This window comes from Nyctereutes procyonoides, unplaced genomic scaffold (assembly GCF_905146905.1).
Source record: "Nyctereutes procyonoides isolate TBG_1078 unplaced genomic scaffold, NYPRO_anot_genome, whole genome shotgun sequence".
NCBI classification, from domain to species: domain Eukaryota; kingdom Metazoa; phylum Chordata; class Mammalia; order Carnivora; family Canidae; genus Nyctereutes; species Nyctereutes procyonoides.
Window position 1 is genome coordinate 51,723,344 of NW_026575140.1, and position 25,230 is coordinate 51,748,573.

The following is a 25,230-nucleotide window of genomic DNA, read 5'->3' on the forward strand; positions in this document are numbered from 1 at the left end:
AGAGAGAGGCAGAGACATAGGCAGAGGGAGAAGCAGGCTCCATGCACCGGAAGCCCGACATGGGATTCGATCCCAGGTCTCCAGGATCGCGCCCTGGGCCAAAGGCAGGCGCTAAACCGCTGTGCCACCCAGGGATCCCAAGGTAGAGTTATTTTTAAAAGGGTATTATTATCTAGCATTCCCTGGAGAAGGTACAGAATGTTGGTTAATCTGCTAACAGCACAAACTGGTGGAACTTTTCTCAAGAGAAATTTGTCAGAAAAAATAAAAACTTCCAGAGTCTGCAGAGTCTTTGACCCAGCAAGGTCCCTGCAGGTACTAACCTGAGGGAAATTATCACAGATGTGGCACTGAAGATGTTCAGTACAGCACACCATTTATAATAATAAAAAAATGAAAACAATCTAAAGGAAAAAGATGGTAAATAAATTATGACACAGCTACGCAACAGCATGCTACCTACCCATTAAATGCAAAAGCATCTGGGACACCTTGGTGCCTCAGTAGTTGAGCATCCACCTTCAGCTCAGGTCATGATCCCAGGGTCCTGGGATCGAGTCCTACATCGAGTTGCCTGCAGGGAGCCTGCTTCTCCCTCTGCCTGTGTCTCTGCCTCTCTGTGTATCTTTATTTTTATTTATTGATTAATAAATAAATAAAAATAAAGATACTATTTTAACATTTAATAAGTTAATCATTATTAAGGCACTTATTTCAAAATATAAATGAAAAGTCAGGAAATTTTTATTCTACTCAATCAATATAAAGATTCCTTATACTGTATCTGAGGGCCAAAGACTGCAGTAAGTTGACTTTTAAAAACTATACATGCAATCGCTATTCTCTATTCTTGTGGGTTTTTCTTTTAATAAAAAGTATTCTAGGCTCTAGAGGGGAAAAAAAATCTATCTATACACTGATAGACTGTTATCAGTCCTGTCAACAGCATAATCTACTGGTTCTAACAATCTATTTTCATGTTCTGGTCTCAGAAAGTATGTTGTAGCTTTTCAGCACAAATGTTATTCAGGAAAAAAAAAAAAGCCACCCTGCTTTTTATTGACCTATATTAAGTATAAACTCAGTTGAGTCACCAAAGCCTCTTAGGATCCTTACCCAAATAAAATTTCTCCAACCCAGTGTGGTCCTTGCAACAAACTCCAAAAACATATTGTAAATAGCTCAGTTGGCAAGAAAAACTCAAGGGAGACATATTATTACTTCTTTAAAAATGTGGTCCTACTTCCTTTCACAGAAAAAAAAAACAAAAAACAAAACCTTTAAATGGTATAGCACCAGCAAACATTTGGCTCAGCTCCTGGCATGCATGTCAAGACATCCGTCCACTGCTACCCTGCTAGCCTACAAATGAAATAGGAGTATGATCACTGTATGTCCCTTCACTTATTCTATAGTTAATTATCCTTGGTATATTACAGCCATAAACAAAGCGAGGCAAAGAAAGACTAGTTCTATAAAAGTGATCGCTGACTCTCAGATATTTCTGCCTTGGCTATCATTAGCTATAAATGAATTGCCCAAGATGTTAAGAGCCCGAAAGAAATCAATTGATAGATACCAGAGATTTTCTTAAAGAAAAAAAATCCCGCTGACTCTAAGACATGTGTGAATTCAAGTAATAAACTAAATAGGAAGGTAAAAGGTCAAATAAGGGGGTAGGGGGGTCACCTAAAGGGTGCTGCCTCTTTAAATGGAATAAGCAGAAGGAAATGGCTTTAATTCAATTAGCTCATCCAGAAACCTGGGGCATGGAATATATGAAATGATACTAGAGGAAATTTACTGCCCTGGGACTCCTCCATCTGCGGTTGCAGGGGAGGCTGCTGCTCCCCTTTACACCTCTGCACATCTTGCTTTTGCATACATCTCTTGTGTGGTCCAGACCCTGCCCAGCTGGCTTTTCCTGCTGCCAGTGGTAGCGAGGGCTGCTCTGGCTCTCACTAGGTGAGTGCTCCCCACATCCAGCCAGACCAGTGGGTCTGGGACCGGCACGCTTCCTGAACAACACCTACTTCACTTGCTTGAGGGGTGGTCCAGGACCACCTGCATCAGATCATCTGGCATGCTTGTCAAAAATGCAGATCTCAGGGTCCTATCCCAGGCCGCCAGGATCTGAATCCCTGAGGATGGCAGCCAGGAAGTGTCATTGTAACATGTGTGCCGTGCATGCTCATTAGCACATTGACACGTGGGAGCCGATGAGTCAATGCACACTCTATATAACACATTACAAACTATTACATGAGTGGTTCAATCATTGCTTTGGATTTCAGTCACCATGTTTTAATTGTCAAGCCCCACAGCTGGAATGCTTGTTCAGATACACAACACCGTGAGGTACATAAAAGGAAAAGCATGACAACAATGGCCAATATGATGGAAGGAAGGAAGACGTGGCCTCCCACCAAAAAAAATGGACCCTAAACCAATCAATGATCATACTTTCCTGTCTGTTCCCAAAGAAGTAAGCACTCTGAAAATAAACTTTAAGGAATTATTTTAAATTAATCATTTCAAGTACTTCATTTAAGAATTCTAAGAGGAAACACTGACACTTATTTCCTGATTTAGCAATACTGACCTCCTTTTGACCAAATAAAAGAACTCCTGGCCAGCCATCTTAGTAGACTTCTGACATTTAAGTGTTGATCACCTCCTTGGGGCGCTGGGCTGGCTCAGCTGGAAGAACATAGGACTTGTGATCTCTGGGTTGTGAGTTCAAACCCTCTGTTGGGAGTGGAGACTACTTAAAAAAAAAAAAAAAAGTGTTGATACTTCCTTCATGAAGGGTGTCTTCTCCTTTGCCTTTTGTAACTCAGCCCTTTCCTGCTGCCCTTCCTCTGATCATTTAGTTCCTTGCAAGCTCTGTTACACGCTCTACCCAATCCTGAAAAGGGGATGCACCCCAAATGTCTTTGGCCTTCTGCTCTGGGCACTCTATACACCGACCGCTGACAACTTTGTTCACTGCCATGGCTTCATGGCCAGCTCCACACTGAAAACCCTCAACCTTACAGCCCAACGTTCTAAGTTCCTGTCCACGGCCAACTGCCCACTGAACCTCTCCACCCAGCAACTCCAAATCCACAAGTCCAAAACTGAACTCATCATCTTCCCTGCATGCTTGTTTCTTCCTTCAGGTGTTCACTCTGGCCTCACACTACCATTTACCCATACAGAATGCTGGAAGTTCTTCCAGAGTAGGGACGGCACTCTCAAACTCAAATGCTTGTGGCAGCACCTAGGTAACAATTGTATGGTTTAAGAGATAAGAGTATATTCTTAACGTATCACTTCTATGTAGTTTGCAAATTTTATCCCATTTAATAGAACAACCCTCTGAAGTAGGTATCATTAGCTCTAGTTTACAGGTGGGCAAACTAAGGCACACAGCAATTTTTGTGGTTGTTTTTCTTTTTTTATAGAACTTGCTCAAGGCCACTCAACTATTAAAAGCCAGGATTTGAATGCAGGGAGGTCACTACACTATGCAGTCTCTGAAAGAACTGGTCAGGTGTAGTATACCAAGGAGCACAGAGAACTGGAGAATGCCTGCTTTGTGGCAGCCAAACTCTTTGTGGGTCTGTGTTCTAATCTTTGTTTTAGGCCTCCCCAGCACTCCCTGTCCTCCGTATAAGGTTCTGTTCATCTGTCCATTCTATTTCCTCAGTTTCTCTCTCCCCTCTCCTCCTGCCCCACCACAGCCCTAGGCATGTCTCAATTGACTGCCACTGATCTGTTGGTCATCATGCTTGCCTCTCACTGGCCCATGCTCTAAAGCCGGGGACACCAAGTTTTTCTCTTTAAATGGCCAGATAGGAAATGTTTCAGGTTCTCTAGGCTATAAGTTTTCTAGCACAATTACTCAGCTCTATCGATACAACATGACCTTAGCATAGAACAAACTTTATTTACAAAACAGAAAACCCTTGCTCAAGGATATCACTACTACCATCTCTTAATCAATCCTACTTCTTCCACAGAACTCAATTCGACATGGTCCTCAAACTTTAGAGTATATGATAAAAATAGAAAAGTATCAGTGGGGAAAAAAATGAGTACATGCTTTTATAACCACAGGGCAGAAAAAAAATCTTTCTAAGCGTAAAAAAAAAAACCCACAAAACTAATAATTATTTTTAAGCTTTTTTTTTTTTATTCATCCATTTGAGAGAGATATATATAGAGAGAGAGCACAAGCAAGGGGAGAGACAGAGTAGAGGGAGAAGCAGACTCCCCACTGAGCAGGGGACCGACAGGGGCTCGATCCTAGGACCTGGAGATCATGACCTGAGCGGAAGGCAGATGCTTAACCAGCTGAGTCACCCAGGTGTGCCCAATACTAATAAATTTGAATACAGAAAAGTTAAATAGGGATCCCTGGGTGGCGCAGCGGTTTGGCGCCTGCCTTTGGCTCAGGGCGCGATCCTGGAGACCCGGGATCGAATCCCACATCGGGCTCCCGGTGCATGGAGCCTGCTTCTCCTTCTGCCTGTGTCTCTGCCTCTCTCTCTCTCATTCTATGTGACTATCATAAATAAATAAAAAATTAAAAAAAAAAAAAAAGAAAAGTTAAATATCTCAGTGGGGCAAAACTAAAACAAAATCACAGAACATGGGATGTGTGGGTGGCTCCGCAGTTACACATCTGCCTTCGGCTCAGAGCATGGTCCCAGAGTCCTAGAATCAAGTTCCACATCCAGGTCCCTGCAGGGAGCTTGCTTCCTTTTTTTTTTTTTTAGGGAGCTTGCTTCTCCCTCTGCCTATATCTCTGCATCTCTCGTGAATGAATAAACTCTTAAAAAAAAAATCACAGAACATCACAAAAAGATATCAGTAAGAAATGACTGAGGATATAAGAAACAAAGAGTAAAATAAATACACAAATGATCAAAATAGTGAAAAAGATGCTAAATCCCACTATGACTTAAAATATGAAACACAACAAACTTAAGAATCTTTTTCAATTACCACAGAGGCAAAACCAGTAAAGACTGCTTATGCCCAAGCACAGAATACAGAAGGAATGGGATGCCCACATGGTACTTCAGGGAGCGTCATTTATACTATCTTTCCAAGGAACTGGTTGATCCATCAAAATTAAAATGTTAAAAGCTAGCACTTGTATTTCTTTCTTTCTTTTCTTTTTTTTTTTTTTTTTTTTTAGATTTTATTTATTTATTCATGAGAGACACAGGGAGGCAGGGACACAGGCACAGGGAGAAGCAGGCTCCCTGCGGGGAGTCCAATATGGGACTGAACCAAAGGTAGATGCTCAACCACTGAGTCACCCAGGGGCCCCAGCACTTATATTTCTAAACACTTCTCCTACAGACAGATTCACACAACTATACAAAGACACATGGACTGAAACTTAACTACAGATCTGCTTTCAATAGCAAAAAACTGGAAACACCCTACATGTTTACTGGTAGAGGGCTGGTTAAGCAAACAATGGCAGTTCTACACAATGAAAGCTTATGCAGTGGCAAATACTTTCAGTGAAAGCTATACCATTAAGAGAAAGTGGCAAGCTACAGAACAGTGTGTGTAGGTAATGATCTTATTTCCATTAAAATGTAGAAGCATATCCATAGCTTTAGATCTGCCTATTTATATACATATAGCAGGCTACATGTCAAACAGCGGTTTTCTCTAGAAGGACCAGAAAGGGTACTTTTTCAGTTTTAGATACATGCTTCTGTATTATTTGAATTTTTGTTGCAATAATTTTATAATAACCGGGTAGTGATTAAGCCTCTTAAGAAAATAAATAAATGAGACAGAACACAAAGTGTGTGTTCCTCCAAAGAACGTTCCAGAACTTTCACCTGCTTGAGCATAAAAGCCACACTCCCTAGCCTGAAATGCATGCCAACACAATGGCCCTGCCTAACTTTTTGAACTCTCAGTGAGCGTCTCTTCTGTGTCACACCCAGGTCCTGCTGAATTACTCATAATTTCTGCAGTTTTCAGACTATGCCAGGATGCACCTGCTTCTTTGCCCTTGCAAAGCCTTCTCCCTCTGCTTACAATCCTTGCCTCTGTACCTAGTAAACGCCCATTCACCTCACCTCCTTCACAGGCAGAAACAACACCCCCTTCTGTGGGTCCCCACTCAGCCTTGCCACTCAGCTGCTACAACACCCATAGCATCAATTGCCCTAAGAATGGACAGAGTAGGAATGATAGTATTAATAATAGCTAATTAAGTGCCTATAAGGTACATGGCTGTTTCACACACATTATCTCATGTAATCCTCATGATGAGGTTATAAAGTACCACTATCTCTATCTTAGCAATAAAGGAACAATGGCACACTGAGGTTAATTACCCAAGATCACAAAGATTACTAAAAGTTCTGGGTTTGAAACACAGAGGTGTCTGATCACAGTTGTTTTATTTGTATATATGTGTATGCCTTCAAAATGTCCCCCACCAGACTATCAGCTTCTTCTTGAGGACAGAAATCCGGTAACGCTGTATCTTCAGCATTTAGCAAAAAGGTACATAGTAGACACCCAACAAACAATGAGGGGAGGCCAGCTCTTAGTATCCTCTAGTTCCACCCACTACACAATGCAGGAATCCCTTCAGCTTCTCTCAAAGAGGATCTGCTTCCAGTTGGATGGTTCCAATGACAAGGACCACTGCCTTACAAGGCAGCCCCTTTCCCATCCGATGGTTCTCCTGAGAGCTCTCCTTCATACTGCTGGCACATGCAATCTTCTTGTTCTGCCCTCTTGACTATAAACCAGCAGCACTGCTCCTTTAAATCACAGAAGCTGCAGATACTTGAACATGGCCAAACTCCTTCCCCCGCCTTCTTTCTCCCTCTTCCTTCTCTTCCCCAACCCAGAGATTCTCATTCCCCAGGTGACAGGGTTTCCATATCCCCTCTTCTTTACATTTGTCCTACTCTGGATGACTCCAATTTGTCAATTCCCCTCTTAAAAGCAAATCTTTCCAGGCACCTAGGTGGCTCAGTGGTTGAGCATCTGCCTTTGGCTCAGGTCATGATCCCAGGGTCTTGGGATTGAGTCTCACATCAGGCTTCCCGCAGGGAAGCTGCCTGCCAATGCTTCTCCCTCTGCCTATGTCTCTGCCTTTCTCTATGAATAAATAAATAAAATCTTAAAAAAAAAATAAAAAAAGCAAATCCTTCCAAGTGAGAAGCACTGGACTCAGCTACAAGTCCTCAACAGTGGATGCCATGATTTTTGCCCTCAAACAAGCAAAGGTTTACCTGTAATTATTAGGAAACTAACACCTTCAAGGTGTTCCCTGCCTCAGGCAAGCTGTTGGGTACTCTGAATGCATTATGTGCTTTAACTCTTCGAGGTTTATTATTGTTCCTATTCCACACTTGAGGAAGTTGTTTCAACAAGGCTAAGAAACCACCCTGAGGCTCACTTGACTAGTAAATGTCCTAGCCAGGATGAGAATTCAAGGCTGCTTGACCTCAGTGCCATATTCCAAGTTTTGAGAAGGGAGACTCGGGCCAAGAGCAGGCAAGACAAGACTTAGTGGAGAAGTCCTGAAAGGCTCTAACTGGATAGAAAAGAGGCAGACGGGTCTCCCATGGAGGCAGGAAAAATGGGTATGGTAGGGGTAAAGATCTGTTTATGAGGAAGAGCTTAATCATTCCAGATCACAATTTTCCTCTAAAGTCAGGCAAAGCTAAGGCAGGAGGCAATATGGAAGGATTGCAGACTCTTGAGTAGGTAAGGAATATGTGAAAGCAGTGTTTTAGGAAAGTTGGCTTGGCAGGAAAAGAGAGAGACAACAGCTGAGAGCTACTGCGGTGACCATAGGCCTCCTATGTTTTGGACCTCAGCTAGGATGGCAGCTTCAGAAATGGGGATAAGAAATCTTAAGGGCATTACAAAAGACATCAATGCTAACAACTGGGTGTTAGACTAGAGATGAAGGGAGCCAGGAGAGTGAAGAATGAAGAATGACTCTACGGTTTCCCATCTGGGGAAAGTAAAGAATGCTGGTATTACTGCCAGAAATGGGATGGAGAGAGAAGCAGCAACCTGAAGAGCGAGAGAGAGGGGATGCTGACGTGGACACTTGTTCAATGATGGTGCACACAATGCAAGGCTGCTGAGAGAGGCCACTTCTGCCTTCAGACTGAGAGACTCATGTTTGGGGTGACATCCTTATGATCATATCCAGTCATTCTTACCACATCAGCAACATGATACACCACTTGTATAAATGACAAAAGATAACTTTTAATTGAAATGTGGTAACTCCTTGCTCAGCTACCATAAAGCACAGAGGCCTGTTTTTTCAAGGATGCCCCCTGGAATCAGCCTCACTGCTCTGGAGTCTCACTCATAGGAAAGTCTAACTATGATTCTTCAAGTCTTCTGTCAAATTCCTTATGCCTGTTTTCCATTCCGCCCCACAAAAGATTTTCTTTAAATGACTTTGGTCACTGAGGAAACACATTACCTGGTTGACCTCCCTGTACCTTGGATTTCAGGCTCAACTGTCTTGGAAAACACACACCAGTCTTTCCCTGGTCTCCTCTACTCTCCCAAGCCTCTCTGTCTCATCTGTTCATTTCTCCATTTTGACTCAGTAACATTGCTTTCCACTTCTTTCCTCAAAGAGTATCTGGTTTAACTTTATTATTCCCCCGCTGTATTTCTTCTCATTTCATCTAAGAAAAGGAGAGATGGGGTCTTCAAGCTGCAGGATGTTGCAGAACATACCTTCTACACACAGCCCAGAATAAGCTACTTCTAAGTTTAGCTAGGGGATGGGATGATGACCATAAAGCTTTGCCTGATCACAGGTGGCTGTGACAACCAAATGACATAATACGGGCTGATACCCAATGCACACAATAAAATTTGGTACAGTTGGCTAGACTGAGGCCATAAAATCTGGTTCCAGACCTTTTCTCCAGAGATGTACTCTAAATCCCGGCATGCCTGGGACAATCCCAGAGGCCCTACACAGCAGTGCGCTCAGAGTCCCAGAGGCCACTGTGGGTTCACTGCGTACCAAGCACAAGCATGCACGCCTTTTTGTTTTCAGAATTCAGAGCTCATTAACCCACTGCATTTTAAAGGGTAGTAGGCGTATGAACACAAAAAACAAGAAAATAAGCAGGACAGCCATTCCACTTTAATTGCAAATAGAAAAGACTGGTTTTAGTACAATATGTTTAGTGCAAAACTATTAACAGTTCTGTATAAACAGAATTTGGAGAACTTGATTTTGAGTCCCACTTAAATCGAAGAGAGAAAAATACACTAATAAAGGATCGGTGGTTTCCAGATATTCCTTTTGGTGCAGTAATAAAAGTAGCATTTCGTTTAACTGAAAGTTTCAAGTAAGAATCTAACTGTATCAGAAAAACAAAGTACCTGTGAGTTTGATTTTGGACAGCCGTGCCAAAATTCCTGGCAAATCATCCAGATGCAACTTCATCTCTTTCCAATGCTTTTCATCCTTTGTCTCTTTCCCCGCATCTAGTGAGCCTTCAATAATGGAAGCTGATTCCAGTTCTAGCAATTCTTTCTCATTTGGCTTTCTGGATAAAGGTAGGCTGGGAGGTGGAAGAGGTCTCATTTCACAGATTTCTGCTTTGGCCTGACCCAGAGACGTTTTCTCAAGGAAAGGCAATGCCACAGGTTCTGGCTTCCGTTTCACTTGCTGGTTGAGGCTTCTGTTCAGTTGTGTGACATACTAAGTAAGGAAAGTATATGTCATTATAAACCCAAGACCCAAAATGCTCTTACACTATTGTTAAGTAACACCACCTATCAGCCTGTTACCAATTCTTGAAAGATTATTCCTATACCTTGGTCAATACATGCTGAATTAGCTAGTATCTGAGTGTTCGTTAAATAGAGAGGTATAGGGAATATAACTGATGCTTTGATAATGGTTATTAGTCCTATGGTTTAGAAAATCCTAGAAATTTAAGTTCCTTGAAAGAAAAATAAATTCATTTCTTATTCATTCCCTCCAGCATGTTTCCCAACATGGTAGCAAATACATTCCAAATACAGTGAAGGAGTTTTTGATCAGCAAGGGCCCAGGTCAACCTGCTGACTTTCCATGTTTCTAGACAAATGGTGCAGAGAGGAGCTCGATGGTAGGGTATAATTCAGGGCTCGGTGATGTTAAAGCACTGTGTATGTGGAAAGCTTGTGAACTTTATTTACAGTCTCACAGCCTCTATTGCTTACTAGCAAAAAGTAGTAAGTACTACTAACAAAGTGAGGCACTATGTAGTTTTACATAATATAGATCTTTATACTTATAAAGTATATATCTTATTTAAGCTTCTTAAAGTATATATCGATTTAAGAAGGTGGATCATTATTGGTATCTCTTTCTTTAACTTACACAAGAGAAAACCAAGGCTCAGAAATATAGCAACAGTCAACAACCAGTTAGTTTTAATTGACAAGAGTTAACAATCCAGTTGGTTTTAAGTGGCCCTGGTACTCACAGCCACCTACTCTGATAACCAGTTAAGTGACTTTTCTATTATATCAGAGACTTGAACTTACATACACTAGTCCTGAAAAGAATTACGAACTCATGAATGAATCCAGAATTCTGTGTACATAAAAAAGGCATTATGTGCCTTTCTCTTCTAAATACCTATTATCCTTGATCCCCAACTTAAGAAATCTGAACATTTCTGGAAATGTATAGCCCTTATCAAAATAATGAACTTTGTTAAGATTTTAAGTTAATTTTAAGTTAAAGTGGGCATTCTCAGTTAAAAAAGAGAAGTGTCAAATCAGATTTGAGATTATGAATTTGTTAATCATTCACACTTGCATCGTAATTATGAGTTTTTAGCTATCATTACTCCATTCTATACTTTTCTACTTGAGAAAATGACAATTGCCCTCACTGGTAACTAAGAGTAAGCTACCATGTTACCCATAGTATCACAGAGCCAAGCTAGAGGACTGGGACATATAAGCAGTGCCCACTATAAAATGCCTAGCAGATTGTAAAATCTCAATTTGCTTGAGTCTACTCAGAACTGCATGCGGTTAAAAGACTTTTAGATGTGCTGCCAATGTAGGAAAACAGGAAGGTCACGCTGTTAAGGAAATTATTTCTATATTACTTATATATTCACAGAACTTTAAAGAATTTAGAGATGTATGATAACAGTTCAGCTTTTCCTAATTTTCTCCTAGGTGAAATATGCCAGAAGTTTTCAATCTTTCTCCAAACTTAATCAGTAAGTTCAAGATCATACTTTTAACCTCAAACACCAGGATTACTCTGGTTTCAGTTAAGAATAATCAAAACAAGGAATTAAAGTTTTTGGATAAACTCAAGAGGACACTAAATAAAAGTCTTGTTTCAAGCAGTACTTCTAACTCTTCTTACGATAGGAATTTCTCAAATTCCCTCATACAAAGAAAGTAAAGGCAGTTAGCAGCAGAGTGAAGATGGTCTTCTGAACCTACCATGCGCTTGAGGAAGGTAAAGTGCTGAAATGTAATCCACTGCTTGTTGATGCTCCTGAAAAGATGCATGAACGTGTGAGGGACCTCCTGCACTGCTCTTCTCTCTAGATACCAGGCACATCCTCCTACCCAACCTGTAATAGAGAAAAGGGGAAGACAAAGCTCACATAAGTTGTGCTTCTCACCAAATGCTAAGCAGAAGCAAAGCTGGCCACCACCGTAAGCAACGCACACCTAATGGGTCAAAACTCTGATCGGATCCATGAATCACTACAAAGTATCAGCTCTATTCACGAAGTGTAATTCTTCAGCAGGGATAAGGAAATTTTTCATTTCGGGACCATTATGCTTTTATTACATTAAAGCTGAAATGACCACACTGCAGATCTTTTTGAGAAAATATAAAAGTCAGGTCACTTTTAGAGTAGTAGAAAATGAGAAACACAGGTTTTCTCAGTAAGTAACAGTAAACTGGAAAATACATTTCAGAAGAATACTTTGGCCAGGTCGGGTAAGACAACTAACCAAAAGGGAGGGGAAATAGTCCTCAATAGTCTGGCTCTATCAATCTAGGCAGGAAGAAGCAAAATCGCTTTGTTTGAATCTGGCTTTTTTTTTTTTTAATTTTTTTTTTATTTATTTATGATAGTCACACAGAGAAAGAGAGAGAGGCAGAGACACAGGCAGAGAGAGAAGCAGGCTCCATGCACCGGGAGCCCGACGTGGGATTCGATCCCGGGTCTCCAGGATCGCGCCCTGGGCCAAAGGCAGGCGCCAAACCGCTGCGCCACCCAGGGATCCCCTGAATCTGGCTTTTAATCAAACCAAACCTTCTCTCAAATAACAAATCCAATACTTCTGTGTAAGGCCAGGTGAGCGGTGGTCCCACAGCTTCCATGACACGAAATATTTCTCATTTTCCACCACTTTCACTAATCACTTTTCAGTTTCTTATGGCATCTCCTCATGCTTTAGGACAATCATGTCCCACTGCATACTGTCCCTGAACAAATGCAAACATAGGGCCATTTCTAAGCTTCAACTCATTTCCAGGGTCATCGTGCCTACTTCCAATTGCTCTTTCGGTATCTCCACACAGATGGTGGGTAGTAACAGGTGGGTTTCCTTTTTTTTTAAAATTTTTTATTTATTTATGATAGTCAGAGAGAGAGAGAGAGAGAGAGAGAGGCAGAGACATAGGCAGAGGGAGAAGCAGGCTCCATGCACCGGGAGCCCGACGTGGGATTCGATCCTGGGTCTCCAGGATCGCGCCCTGGGCCAAAGGCAAGCACCAAACCGCTGCGCCACCCAGGGATCCCACAGGTGGGTTTTCTTTTGGAAGCCCAGGATAGTCATTATTCGTCCAGATATGTATGTATAATTCATCATTCTCCACTAAGCACACTGTACATTTCACAATTTGTTCATCTTTGTTGACATTTACCTGCTTGCAGTGTCTTGCCTCCACTCCCTGCCTGTCAAATTTTCAGTCTCTTTTCAACTACTTGGTCACTTTATACTTTTTTATGATATTTCTTACTGCAAATTGTTTGTTTACACCATCACATTTTGGGGTTCCTTGATGGCAGGGATTCTCCTTTGGTCACCTCTGCTATCACAGCTGGCAGAGTGCTTTCTACACAATAATGAGATAATGTTTAATGACTGGATTTTCTACATAACTTATTTGCAAGTATCAATGCCTCTCAGAATACATGGCAATTATCTTAGACTGGGGATAAGTCACTGCCTCACTGAAGTCATCCTCCAACTGCGGTTCATTATGAAACGCTTATTTTCTTCAAGTGAATATGTGCTGCCTGCATATCTGTACACAGGGAATAGCAGTGCTGAAAACAATCTTCTGAAATTTCCTTTCAAATGACTCCTCTGATACTCAAGGGTTTGTTTTTGTTTTGTTTGATGGTAAGTCTCCTTTTTTTGACTTGACATTGTTCTCTGGGAAGACAGGATTTTAATATTAAAAAATGATGTCAAGAAAACAGCAAAGTTTTATTGTTCAGGCCTTACTTTCAAACCCAGTTCTGAGTTCATTTGGTCCACTGAGAAATACAAGCTGCTGGGAGGCAAAGAACCACCTTGGAAAACATCTCTAAAGGTTAAGTGGGTCAAAGTGAGATTTTACAGAATAGCAGTAAGGAAAAAAAAAAAAACAGCTGGCAACTGCACTTTTAAATGATGAAAACACTTAAGTTAGTCAAAACATGTTACATTTCTATGAATCAGTGCCTAGAAATGAAAGACATTTCAGTACTATGTAAACAAACCTAGGTTTGAAGATACACAGAGCTTACAACAGTTACACTAAAAATCTGGAAACATGACTATATCCACCATTCAACATCATACTGAGTCACACTTTTACACTTGACCTTAGCCAAAAGGCCAAGAAGAGATGGTAGAACTTTAAAATGTGGTGAACGCGGGCACCTGGGTGGCTCAGATGGTTAAGTGTCTGTCTTGGTCTCATGTCATGATCTCTAGGTCCTGATATTGAGCCCCACATTGGGCTCCCTGCTCAGTGGAGAGTCTGTTTGTCCTTCTGCCTCTCCCCTCCACTTGTGCTCTCTAACTAATAAGTAAAAACTTTAAAGAAAAAAACAACTTAAAAAAAGAATTAAATGTGGTCCACAGACGTCTAACTGTAGGTCCTGAATTCCTCTTAACGGCAATAAAATACTTTGAATTTTTAGAAGTAAAAGCAGACACAACCACTAGATACCTAATATAGTCGCACTTTACCTTTCTGCCCACCCTTCCCACCATGCTGCTTCCGTATCAGGATCTTGTAATGATCATTTCAGTGGATCATAGCAGGTTGTACAGACCACTTCTTAGCTGATTTTTTGGCAATTGTGTTCATCATTTCAGGAAGCATGCCAGCATTGAAAAGACTGATCCGGAGGGCAGTCCAGGTGGCTCAGCAGTTTAGCGCCGCCTTCAGCCCAGGGCCTGATCCCAGAGACCGGGGATCGAGTCCCACGTCAGGCTCCCTGCATGGAGCCTGCTTCTCCCTCTGCCCATGTCTTTGCCTCTCTCTGTGTTTCTCATGAATAAATAAATAAAATCTTAAAAAAAAAAAAAGATAAGACTGCTCTGGCAACAACCATATGAACCATATGCAGCCCACTTACTAGAACTGGGAATGCTGAACAGTGAAGTAAGATTGTTCTCATGGGAAGCTGCAAGTAAGTACAGGATTGAAAGGCAGAAGAGCAGCCCAGTTTGAGGAATGCACAATGGAAAAACTTTACACAGAAGTAACCATTCAAGTACCAAGAAAGGATGGTAAGGATAATGTATTCTCACTCTGAGAATAAGTGCTTAGGGCCAGGATCAAAGAATACTCAGGGTCAGGGATGACAGAAAAAAGAATCACAGACCTTTTAAAAAACTTTTCAGGGGCATCTGGGTGGCTCAGTCAGTTAAGTGTCTGCCTTCAGGTCAGGTCATGATCCCAGAGTACTGGGATGGAGCCCAGTGTGGGGCTGCCCGCTCAGGGAGGGAGTCTGTGTCTCCCTCTCCCTCTTATTCTCCCTTCTGCCCCTTCCCTTGCTCCTTCACTCTCTCTCTCTCTCTCTCTCTCTCTCTCTCTCGCTTACTCTTTCTCTTAAATAAATAAAATCCTAAAAAAAAAAAAGTCATTATGAAAAATTTCAGTCATAGACAATAACATAAAAATACAATGAGCTCCCATTACTTATTCCCCGGCTTCAACAATTATTAAAACCATGGCCAATCTCGTTTCATTTATACTCCCTCCCATCCCCCTACCCCCTTCGTTCTGAACCAGAAGGGACCTTTGAGATCATCTGGTTCAACTGCCTCATTTTATAGATGAGAAAACTCAATTCCGGAAAGCACAAGTGATGTGCCCTGAGATTACACAGCCAAGAGAGACCCATAAAATAATAATACGGTAAGAGAAAAAGGGAAGAAGGGAGTTTAAGGGAGTCGCTGTGATCAACCTTGCTCCGTGCTGCAGAGAGCGTGACAGGTGAGGCCTAAAAAAACGGGATTTGACCCAAAAACGAGCCCCTGGCTTCTCCTACCCAATTCCAATACAGACCAGGAGCAACACGTTCCCCCACACAGCCGTTTGTTACCCTCCAAATTACTGGAGGCGAAACAATTCCCAGCCTCCTTTTTAAAACATTTCTTTAATATCTCCGTAGTGAATGGACAAACACCATTCATGGACAAACAATTACGGAGAGCCAACGATACAGACCAGGTACCGGTTAGGGGTGGCGGAGGGGGTGCAGAGAAGAGCCAGAGAGGAACCCGTCTGTAACCTTCAGAGGGTCTACAATCTAGCTGGGAGAAACACGTAACAAGCCTGTCTATAAACCAACGATTACAGACTGTGCTAGCCAAGGTCAAAGAAATAAGCGCGGTGCGAGAACAGAGGGCAGGGGTGGTCAGGGTGGGCGTGTCTCAACAGGTGCCACTAGAGCGGGGACCCAGCCCGGGCCACGCACGCACGTCTCTATCGCCTTAGACACGTCGTTGGTACAAGTGGAAGGAGGGTCCTACAAGTGGGGGGATGGGATCGAGACCCACGCTGATGGCAGAGAGCCAAAGGTCTGCGAGGGACCGAGGCCCGCCGCCTCTAGCTGTCACCATCTGCATCCTTTTATGGTCATCACGACAGCGTTATCGCCGCGTCTGCACAACCCTTTGTGTGGGGACCAGGGTCCTGAATGAGGGCAGAGCGCTCGCCGGTCCCCACACGGGGAGCTTACGAGTAACTTACACCTCTAAGTAGGAACGGAGGCCCTGAGAAGCCCAGGGACTCGTGGGGTCCCAAGGGTCGGCTCCATCCTCTCCTCCAGCCTCCCCTCGGGAAACCGAAAGTAAGTAGCAACCGCAACCGCAACCGCCCCCGCCGGAGGGGGTGGGAGGTGGAGGCCGTGCGGACCCCCGGGCCACAGTGCCGGACTAGACCCCAGCTCCACGGCCGCTTCACACTTCGGGCCGCTCCAGAGGCCACTTCCTCGCCTCCGGTGCCCAGCCGACCTCGCCAAGGGCTCCCAAGGTTGCGGCCAGCCGGAACCACGGCGTTGCACGTGGCAACAAGGTGAGAATTTTCTCAAAGCCGTGCCCAAGGACGGGTGCCGTACCTGTCAGGAGGCGTGAGGAAAGAGTGTGCGGGGACGCGGCCATAACGCACGAGTCCGGCCGCTCCCCGGGATCCCCGTGTCCTCTCTCCTCACCGGCTGCTGGGCGCCGCCATCTTCGTTCCCCGCCCCCGTGGGAGCGGGGCCGTTTCCGGTGCGTCACTTCCGGCGGGCGAGACGCGGAAGGAAAGGAGAGTGGCGGCGAGTGTTGGGCTCCGGGCCGGAGGCACGGAGGTCGGAGCTGGAGGTCGGAGGCCTGAGGTCCCTTCGAGAAGACGCGAGGAGTACAGTGCGGCCGAATCTTCCCGGAAACGAGGCCGCGGGCCCCGGCGACCGGCGCCTCTGTGTCCGGAGGCTTCCCGGCGTCCTGTGGCGGGATCGCGGTGACCTCGTGCGAGGGGTCACGGCTGGAGCGCGGCCTCCGCGCGCTTCAGTTTCAGTCAAGTTTGGGATGCTGGTCCATGGGCCAGGGCCTCCACCCTGCGGTCTGATCCGTGGCGCGCTCCTGTCTTGGCTCCTCAGCGGGAGAGCTCGGGGTCCCTGGGCCGCACCAGGGGAGCATCTCGAGAGGCAGCAGGTGCGTGTGGTGGTTGATGTGGGGCTCTGGTGCAGGGGCCGCCCTCGAGAGCTCTCTTCACCTCTGACCTTCCGACCTGCTCGAGCCCTCGAACCTCGTTATCTAGCTGTACAACGGGAGTAATAACATGTATCTTACAAAAGGGTCCACAGAATTAAGTAGTGACTCTTAGGGGTAGTCACTGTGCATAGGCTCTAATAAATGTTCCTTAGTGCTGCAACGACTAGAGCGGATCTCAGAAACCCTTCCTTCCTCTTTTTTTTTTTTTTTTTTGTCTTGTTTTAGGGTAGGAGTGAAGGACAGTGAAGAAAAAAGATTCAGCTTTTGGAAAGGAGGTAACTGGGTTCTACAAGGACGATTTGGGTCTTCATCGTAGAAGGTGATGGCCGTTTGGGTTCACTTCAGCTAACATTTGGTAGACACAGAATACGGAGAAGAGTAAGGTTCTCCAGATCTGTGGGAGCTTTAGGCCATGCCAGTCCGGGGTGGGAGACGTTCAGTTAATGGAGTCAGCCTGATAATGTAAAAGGTACTGCAGAAATCAGATGAGGGGGGTACCTGGGGGTCTCAGGGGTTGAGCGTCTGCCTTCCACTCAGGTCGTGACCGGGGGGTCCTGGGATCGAGTCCCACGTCAGGCTCCTGGCAGGGAGCCTGCTTCTCCCTCTGCCTGTGTCTCTGCCTCTCTCTGTGTGTCTCTCGTGAATAAGTAAATAAAATCTTAAAAAAAAAAAAAAAGCACTGCAGGTGATTTTGGTCTACAGAATTGAGAATTATTGGATTTCAGCTTTTTTTTTTTTGACTTGACAAAACACAGCTATGTCTAAAAGATTGATTCACATGAATGTTGTATTTCATAGACTCAGAAAATATGAACTCCCAAAGGGTCTTGGTTTATGAGACAAGGTGTTAAATAAATGTGTTCCTCTTTGGCTAACAGATTTTTCCTTCATTTTTAAATCCTTTCCAAAAATGGGGGCAGGGTATGATCAAGTAGACAAATTAATGCATAGGTTTTTGTTTATTGAGAGAAACCAGAGTGAACGTTTTATGTGAAACCTGCCAAAAAGACGAATTCGTCCTGGTGTGTGATTGGTCAGGAAGTGCATTTGTCTATCTAAACGTCTGTCATTAAGTTACCCCAGGTCAATAGTTTCGAAGCATACTCTCATGAAAAGGAAGCTCTGGAGGTACTTCTGGAAATAACAGGGTTCCATGGAATACACAAGGATTTGGCTGTCAAATAGGGAAGCTGTGATTAGCCTGAGCTAGTCCCAGCCCATCACTGTGGACCTTGACATATTTGCTGTCCCAAATCACATCAAATGTTAAACCTGGGGAAGAAGTAGGGAGTGGATTTTTGGTAAGCAACTGAAAGTCTGCCACAGGGGTGCCTGGGTGGCTCAGTTGGTTTGGTTTCTGACTCTGATTTCAGCCTAGGTCATGATCTTAGGATCATGAGATCAACCCCCCACATCATCAGACTCTGCACTGAGTGTGGAGCCTGCTTCAGATTCTCTCCTCCCCTGCCCCTCACCAGTCTGACGTTCTCTCTCTCTCTCTCTCTCTCTTTTTCTAAGAGAGTCTGCCACAGTTTTGTAGAACCTACAGTTTTCCAAACATTTTGAACACAACCCAGTTTGTGAGATGCCATGATAACCTGGAAAATGCTAGCCTTACACACAAACACACAGTTTGGAGGATTGGAACATGTTTGTATTGACAATTTTTACTTAGTCTAAGGTGAGTCAGACTTGCTGATTTAAAACTACCATGTTTCATTAGACTGACTTTTACTGGACAAAAAGGCCATAGACAAGCCCTGCCCTATACAGTGTAGATGAATGGTACTCACAGAGGTAGGCCCCAGACATTCATGTAGCTGGACATTTTCATCTCATAGATTTGGCAAATGAGGTCCAGAGATGTTAATTTACTCTAAGTGCTAGAACTTCATCTCCAAACATCCAGGCCAGCATTTTTCTGTCTCATTATATTATCTCTCTTGTCCCTTACTCTACCTGTAGTAACTTCATTAATGAAATAATGTAAGCTGTGGATGTTACCAGGCATGTTGCTAAGAGTCCAGCTTTTGGAAGGATGGCCAAAGAGATTAAAATACTGGGTTTCGACTTCACATCTCTTTGAATTCAATCTTTTGAGATTTCTGGTCTTTGGATTTTCTTCTTTTGATATCTGCCGGCACTACTCATCACTGTCCCATGTCCCAAATCATGGTCCCATGATTTTTGGGACTGGGTGGTGACGAGAGGCCTATGTATGTTCCTTGCCTGAGGCTTTGAAAGGGGCCCAGAAAAAGGGTGGATGGTCAGACTCCTTCGAATCAGATGGGCTCTCACCAGGTCTAGCTCTGCTCAGCCGAAAATTAGGGCTTCCACATGAGTGTGTGTGTGTCCAACCCCTTATTGTAATAACAAACAATGGCTTTTAGCTGTCCTTATTCTCCTTTGGAGGCTTACCAAAGGTCAACTACTGCTATAGTAGGTAACTTGGTATGAGGAAGTATGGAGGATTTCAGGTCCCTTTGCGAATTTCAGATATTAGTGCCAACATCAACCTTTGGCCATCTGCGTCTTCACGACAGTACCAGTGAGTCAGGTCTGGTCAGGGAGAGAAGTCACAGCAATTATTTGAACAGGGAATTTAACATGAAGATTAATACATACAGGGTACCTGGGTGGCTCAGCGGTTGAGCATCTACCTTTGGCTCAGGTCATGGTCCCGGGGTTCCAGGTTCGAGTCTCACATGGGCTTCCTTACAGGGAGCCTGCTTCTCCCTCTGCCTGTGTCACTGCCTCTCTCTGTGTGTCTCTCATGAATAAATAAATAAAATCTTTTAAAAAAATAAAATGAAAATAAAGATTAACACATAGAAAATTGTTAACTGGGTAATTAAAAGGGTAAAGAGAGATTGCCAAGGCATCATACAGGTAGCACCTGCAGGAAGCATCTACCACTGATCTGGTGGGGGGAATGAAAGGAAGAAGTCAGGATTATTACAATTTAGAAACCTAGAGGAGCAGGGGCGCTGCACTACCTGCCTCTGGTCTCTGAGGGGGATCTGACCATGCTGGTTCTTAAGTGTTGGGAAAGTCTCATACCAGGCTCAGCAGCTGCTGCCACCAGAATGGAGAGGCCTGGGAATGAGGGTCCCAGGAGCCCCCAGGCAGCCCCGCAGCAGATAGGAGGAGGAGGCCCCTTCTCCCCATCCCAGCCTCGCAGCACTGCAGTCCCTCACTGGCAGAGCCAAACCGTGAGCCTGCAGGAGTGTGGTTTGCCAGCTTCCAGCTCCAACACCACTAAGCACAGTATACAGGGTAGGTTCGGACCCAGGACAGATAAACTGCCCGCTGCAAATTCTTCTTTGAAAGGATGTTCCACTCTAGGTGTACAGATTAGAGTTTACCAATCAGCCTTCTATGAGGTTGAGCAACTTAAATCAGTTCTTAGGGTCTGCTAATAGTTCCTCCGGGGTAACTGATAACATCAGGATAGGATCCGAGTCCAAGGTCACTCCAAATCAGATCCGACACCTCAGCTGTATGTAACCTGCCTGCTGCACTTTTCCCTCTCAACATCCCAGGGCTTGCTTCCATCCGTGAGTTCTGGGGACACCAGAAGGGAAAAGTACACTTCCAGAATGCAGAAGGGAGAAAAGACTCTATTCACTGCCATGGTCTTCTGCCTTCTTTCATAACACTCTAATTTTGTGAAGGGAAGCAGGATGCCCAACCCCAGCAGGTAGGTCATGATGATCTTAGTGTAATCTCATTCACATTTCCCAGAGTTTAGCTCCGGAGGCGGCCACGTTACACAGTCGGGCTAGAGAGATAGGAGAGACCTTCTGGCAGCGTTTCTGGGAATAATTTTGTTTGCTGCAAAAAGCCAGACATGCCGGAGAAGCGTGGCTGAGAATATAATTCCTGGCGCCAAGGCAGCCACATTGCAACTCTGAAGTGACAAGCCTGAGGACAAGAAAACACAGTGGGAGGCAGAGAGAAGAAACAGCCATTTCTGGGTGATTTTGTTGAGCCCCTGCCCCAAGCCTAGAACATCCATTGCAGACTTATTGCTACAAGCATATTGTTATGCTCAAGTTACTGTGTAGTTGCCTGCTCTTTGCATCCTGGATGATCAATTCGACGAGTAGGACAGAGGAGCTGAGCAACCTGGAATCAGACGCAGCTTGCTGAGGACAGAGGACGTAGAGAAACAACTGGAATCATGTCAGATACCGAAAAAGCATGTCATGGTTAACAAAAATAAAACAAATTTGGAATGCTTGGGTCGCTCAGTGGTTGATATCTGCCTTTGGCTTGGAGCGTGATTCCCTCAGGGAGCCTGCTTCTCCCTCTGCCTGTGTCTCTGCCTCTCCCTCTGTGTTTCTCATGAATAAATAAATAAAATCTGTAAAAAAATAAAACAAATTTGAATATGGTGGCTGTTTCTAATTCGACATAAATCCCCACCAGTTTAAGTAACAAAAATAAAAGAAGCAATTCTGTGCAGTTCGTTTCCTGCCCTTTTGCTTGCTATTTTCTCTTTGCTCAACTCCTTTGATGATGTCAAAATATCCTGCTTCCCCACATCAGGAAAGCATTCCTTTCCTGGTTCCCTCCTTGGCATCCTGGGGCCTAGTGGAAGAGTATAATGAAATGTTCCAAGAGTAGCAGGAAACAAATCCTTTGGGACATTATTTGTTGAGAAAAGCATAACCCAGAAAGAACATCCTTAAACACATTTTCTGTTACCTACCAGCAACTCTTAAAAATGGTTCTTAATGTATTTTGGTAAGTGACCTGTCAATGTAAGGAAAATTGAAAACTCTCAAGATACAATGAGACTTGCTTAAGGCAAATTAATAAGAAGAAGAATCCTAGGGCAGCCCTGGTGGCACAGCGGTTTAGCGCCGCCTTCCATCCAGGGCGTGATCCTGGAGACCCAGGATTGAGTCCCACATCAGGCTCCCCCACATGGAGCCTGCTTCTCCCTCTGCCTGTGTCTCTGCCTCTTTCTCTGTGTCTCTTATGAATAAATAAATAAAATTTTAAAAAAAAATCCTAGAGAAGTTATTCTTACAAAAATCATTCATTTATAAGCTACCAGGAAAGCATGAACATCACAGCTTTTATAAAATTAGAGTTACTAATTCTCACCTATGGGCTTCTCTCTGTATTTGTCCATTTAAGGCAGGCAAGAGCAGAAAATGAGGACATTGTTACTTTTTTGAAATAAAGATGAATGCATGTTTGCAAAAACGTCCTTTGTTTAGCACTTCCCGTGTATCAAATGCTGTGTTACGGCATCTCATTCACTTAAGCAAGAACCCTGATAGGTGTTATTCCCATCTTCAGATGATAAGAGCTTGAGACCGTCCAAGGTTAGCTTTCTCAAGTACGCACAGCTAGAAAGCAAGTGCCACAACTAGACTTTAAACCTTTTCTGATTCCATGTGTTCTTAATCCTAATACTGGACCGTCTCCCATATTTTATATATTACGGAGCTCTCATTATCTGGTGTTTTTTCATACCAGTCTAGAGTTTCACATTTCATCAAACTAGTGAAGTTCAGCCTCAAAAAACTACTTGATTTTACATTTTCTGACTTGAGTTCAATTTCCTTTGACCTTGGATTCCATATTTATAGAACAGGAATACTAATACCAGGTCTACCACTTAAATTACATTGCACTTTCAGTACTTAATGAGAGTTCACGTCTGGACACCTTCAAATAATATTCATTCTGGAGGTCTACCTAAGACCGACTGAATCAAAAATCTTTGGGGGTGGGCCTGGGAATCCATACTCAATGACTTCATTATTTTATAAAAATCATATAAGCTTTTATGAAAAGTGTCAAGAGGACAGAAAAAGAATTTCCCTGAGAGAACTACCCAAGGAAGGGGGTGGGGAGTGAGGAGGGAGACGATGATATGACCTATTAGATTTTCCCTGTGTGCCAGAACTCCTATGTCTTGTCTCATTGTATCACATTTCACCTTCTCAGTGGTCTTATAACAAATTATCATCTACATTTTATAAAGTAAATGAAGTTCATAGTCTTTGAGAAATCTGTATTCATTTCATAGAGCTTCCAGAACAAAGTACCACAGACTGGATGGCTTCAAACAACAGTTGCAAATTGCTTTCCAGGCGTGGAGGCTAGAAGTTTGAAATCAAGATGTCAGCAAACCCATGTTCCTTGGATTTCATTCCTTGGATAGCAGCAGCACAACTCTAATCTCTCCCCTGTCCTCATGTGGCCATCTTCCTTCTGTGTCTATGTTGTCTTCACTCAGTGTTTGGTGTGTGCATGTATGTGTGTGTATCCCAATTTCCCTTTTCTTATAAGGACAGGAGTCCTTGGATTACAGCCCAGTCTAGTGACCTCATGTTCATTTGATTACATCGGCAAAGCTTCCTACTTCCAACTAAGGTCACGTTCACGGATGCTAGGGGATAGATAGGACTTTATATCTTTTGGGGGGACACAATTTGACCCAAAACACTACCCAAGATACAGTGACTGGTGATGTGTGGAGCTAAATTCAAACTTAGGTGGTGCTAGAATCTCGCCTTGGCCATCAGCCAGCACACATGCCATCTCAGCGAATGCAGTGGGTAAATCATACTGCAATGCCTTGAGAAGGTTGGCGGGGGGGGGGGGGGATCTTGCAACTATTCAGTAAAAATTTATTTACAAGAAGACAAAACTTTGGGTTGGTCTCAGACATTTCCTCTGCAACAGTTAGGTGCCAAATGACTCCACGGGGTTTTGAGGTGGAGAAAGTTATGAGCTAAGAACTTGATACTCAGCGATTTGTCTTTCAGTGGGACAGGCAAGTGTTCTCAGAAATGCAAGGGCTCAGAAAATATTTCACTTGCTGAAAAACTATTTGAAGATACATTCCAGTGGTTCACAGGGTTTGGGATTATATAGACCACAAAACATTTCAAAAATAATTTAGAAACCAACACAGCATTGCCAACTTTTAACCTTGTGAAGGCATTTAAAACAAATCAAACTACCATCTAGTGTACATAGACTTGCTCCATAAAAGATAGATCATTTTAATGCCAAAAATATTAAAAGGGTATAATCTGATAGCTATTTAAGTTGAATAGTTTTGCTTTATGAAAAAAAAATACTCCTGTGTTATAGATTTGACCCCAGAGTTAGTGAAGAACTTTTTTCCACAGATAAGATCTCATTCATGAATGGGTGTTTGAAAAGCAAAACTCACAGGAACCCAAAGAAGGACATAGACTGAGTTCTGGCTAGCATTCATGATTTATGCAACTGAGGGAAAAATATTATTTGAAACTGACCATAATCATTTCCATTTTCTAAGGAAAGTTTCAGTGGGAGAATAAATCTTGGTAGTGCTACTCCCTTCCACATGCAGAGGATGGTGGAGGCTAGAGAAGGAGATAACTCGCTCCCTCACCCAACATCTGGGTTTCCACTTAGTTTTTCCAAGTTCTCGTGAAAATATTCATGAAAGGACCACTAGTCTAAAATGATGACTTGCAATCACGCATTTAATTAATTCTCCCCCCATCCCCAGATTTTCTATGAAAAGAACATGTGTGCATGTGAAATCAGAGGCAGTGCTCGCTTGGCTAGAATTTCTAAGAACTCTTGCAAATTAGAGCCTATAGGTGAGTCCAGGTTGAGAAAAGAGCCCATCAGTCCATGATTCATGACACATAAGGGTGAGACTCACGTTCGGAGAACGAGGAGGGGCGGCAAAGCAAAATTCAACCAATACCTCCCTTCCCGAACAGAGCTAGAGGGGCCGGGAGCCAGGACAAACAACCTGGGAGTGAGTGTATCAGGTACAGACACAGAGGCTGCTTGAAGCATTCAATCGCATTTCTACTTGGAATGAGTTCCTCGCCTCAGTCAAGCAGGGCAGCAGCAAAGCTGGCTTAAAACAGAGGAAATGGGTCTGTGTTGGGAAGTCCTGCCCTGGAGCATTGCCCTGCAGCCCTTGCTGAGTGT

The 25,230-nt window shown here is 43.6% G+C and overlaps 1 protein-coding gene across 1 annotated transcript in view; it reads right to left on the reverse strand.

Moving 5' to 3' along the window:
* The window catches only part of LOC129497280 (protoheme IX farnesyltransferase, mitochondrial), a 128,145-nt gene extending 111,361 nt beyond the window's left edge, over positions 1-16,784 (reverse strand). Inside the window, exons 1-3 of the mRNA XM_055306062.1 lie at positions 16,632-16,784; positions 11,488-11,621; positions 9,409-9,730 (exon numbers count right to left, since the gene is read on the reverse strand). Coding sequence (XP_055162037.1) covers positions 9,409-9,730; positions 11,488-11,621; positions 16,632-16,674 — 499 coding nt within the window. The 5' untranslated portion in view covers positions 16,675-16,784. The remainder of the gene's footprint in view (positions 1-9,408; positions 9,731-11,487; positions 11,622-16,631) is intronic.
* Positions 16,785-25,230: the final 8,446 nt, after the last annotated feature.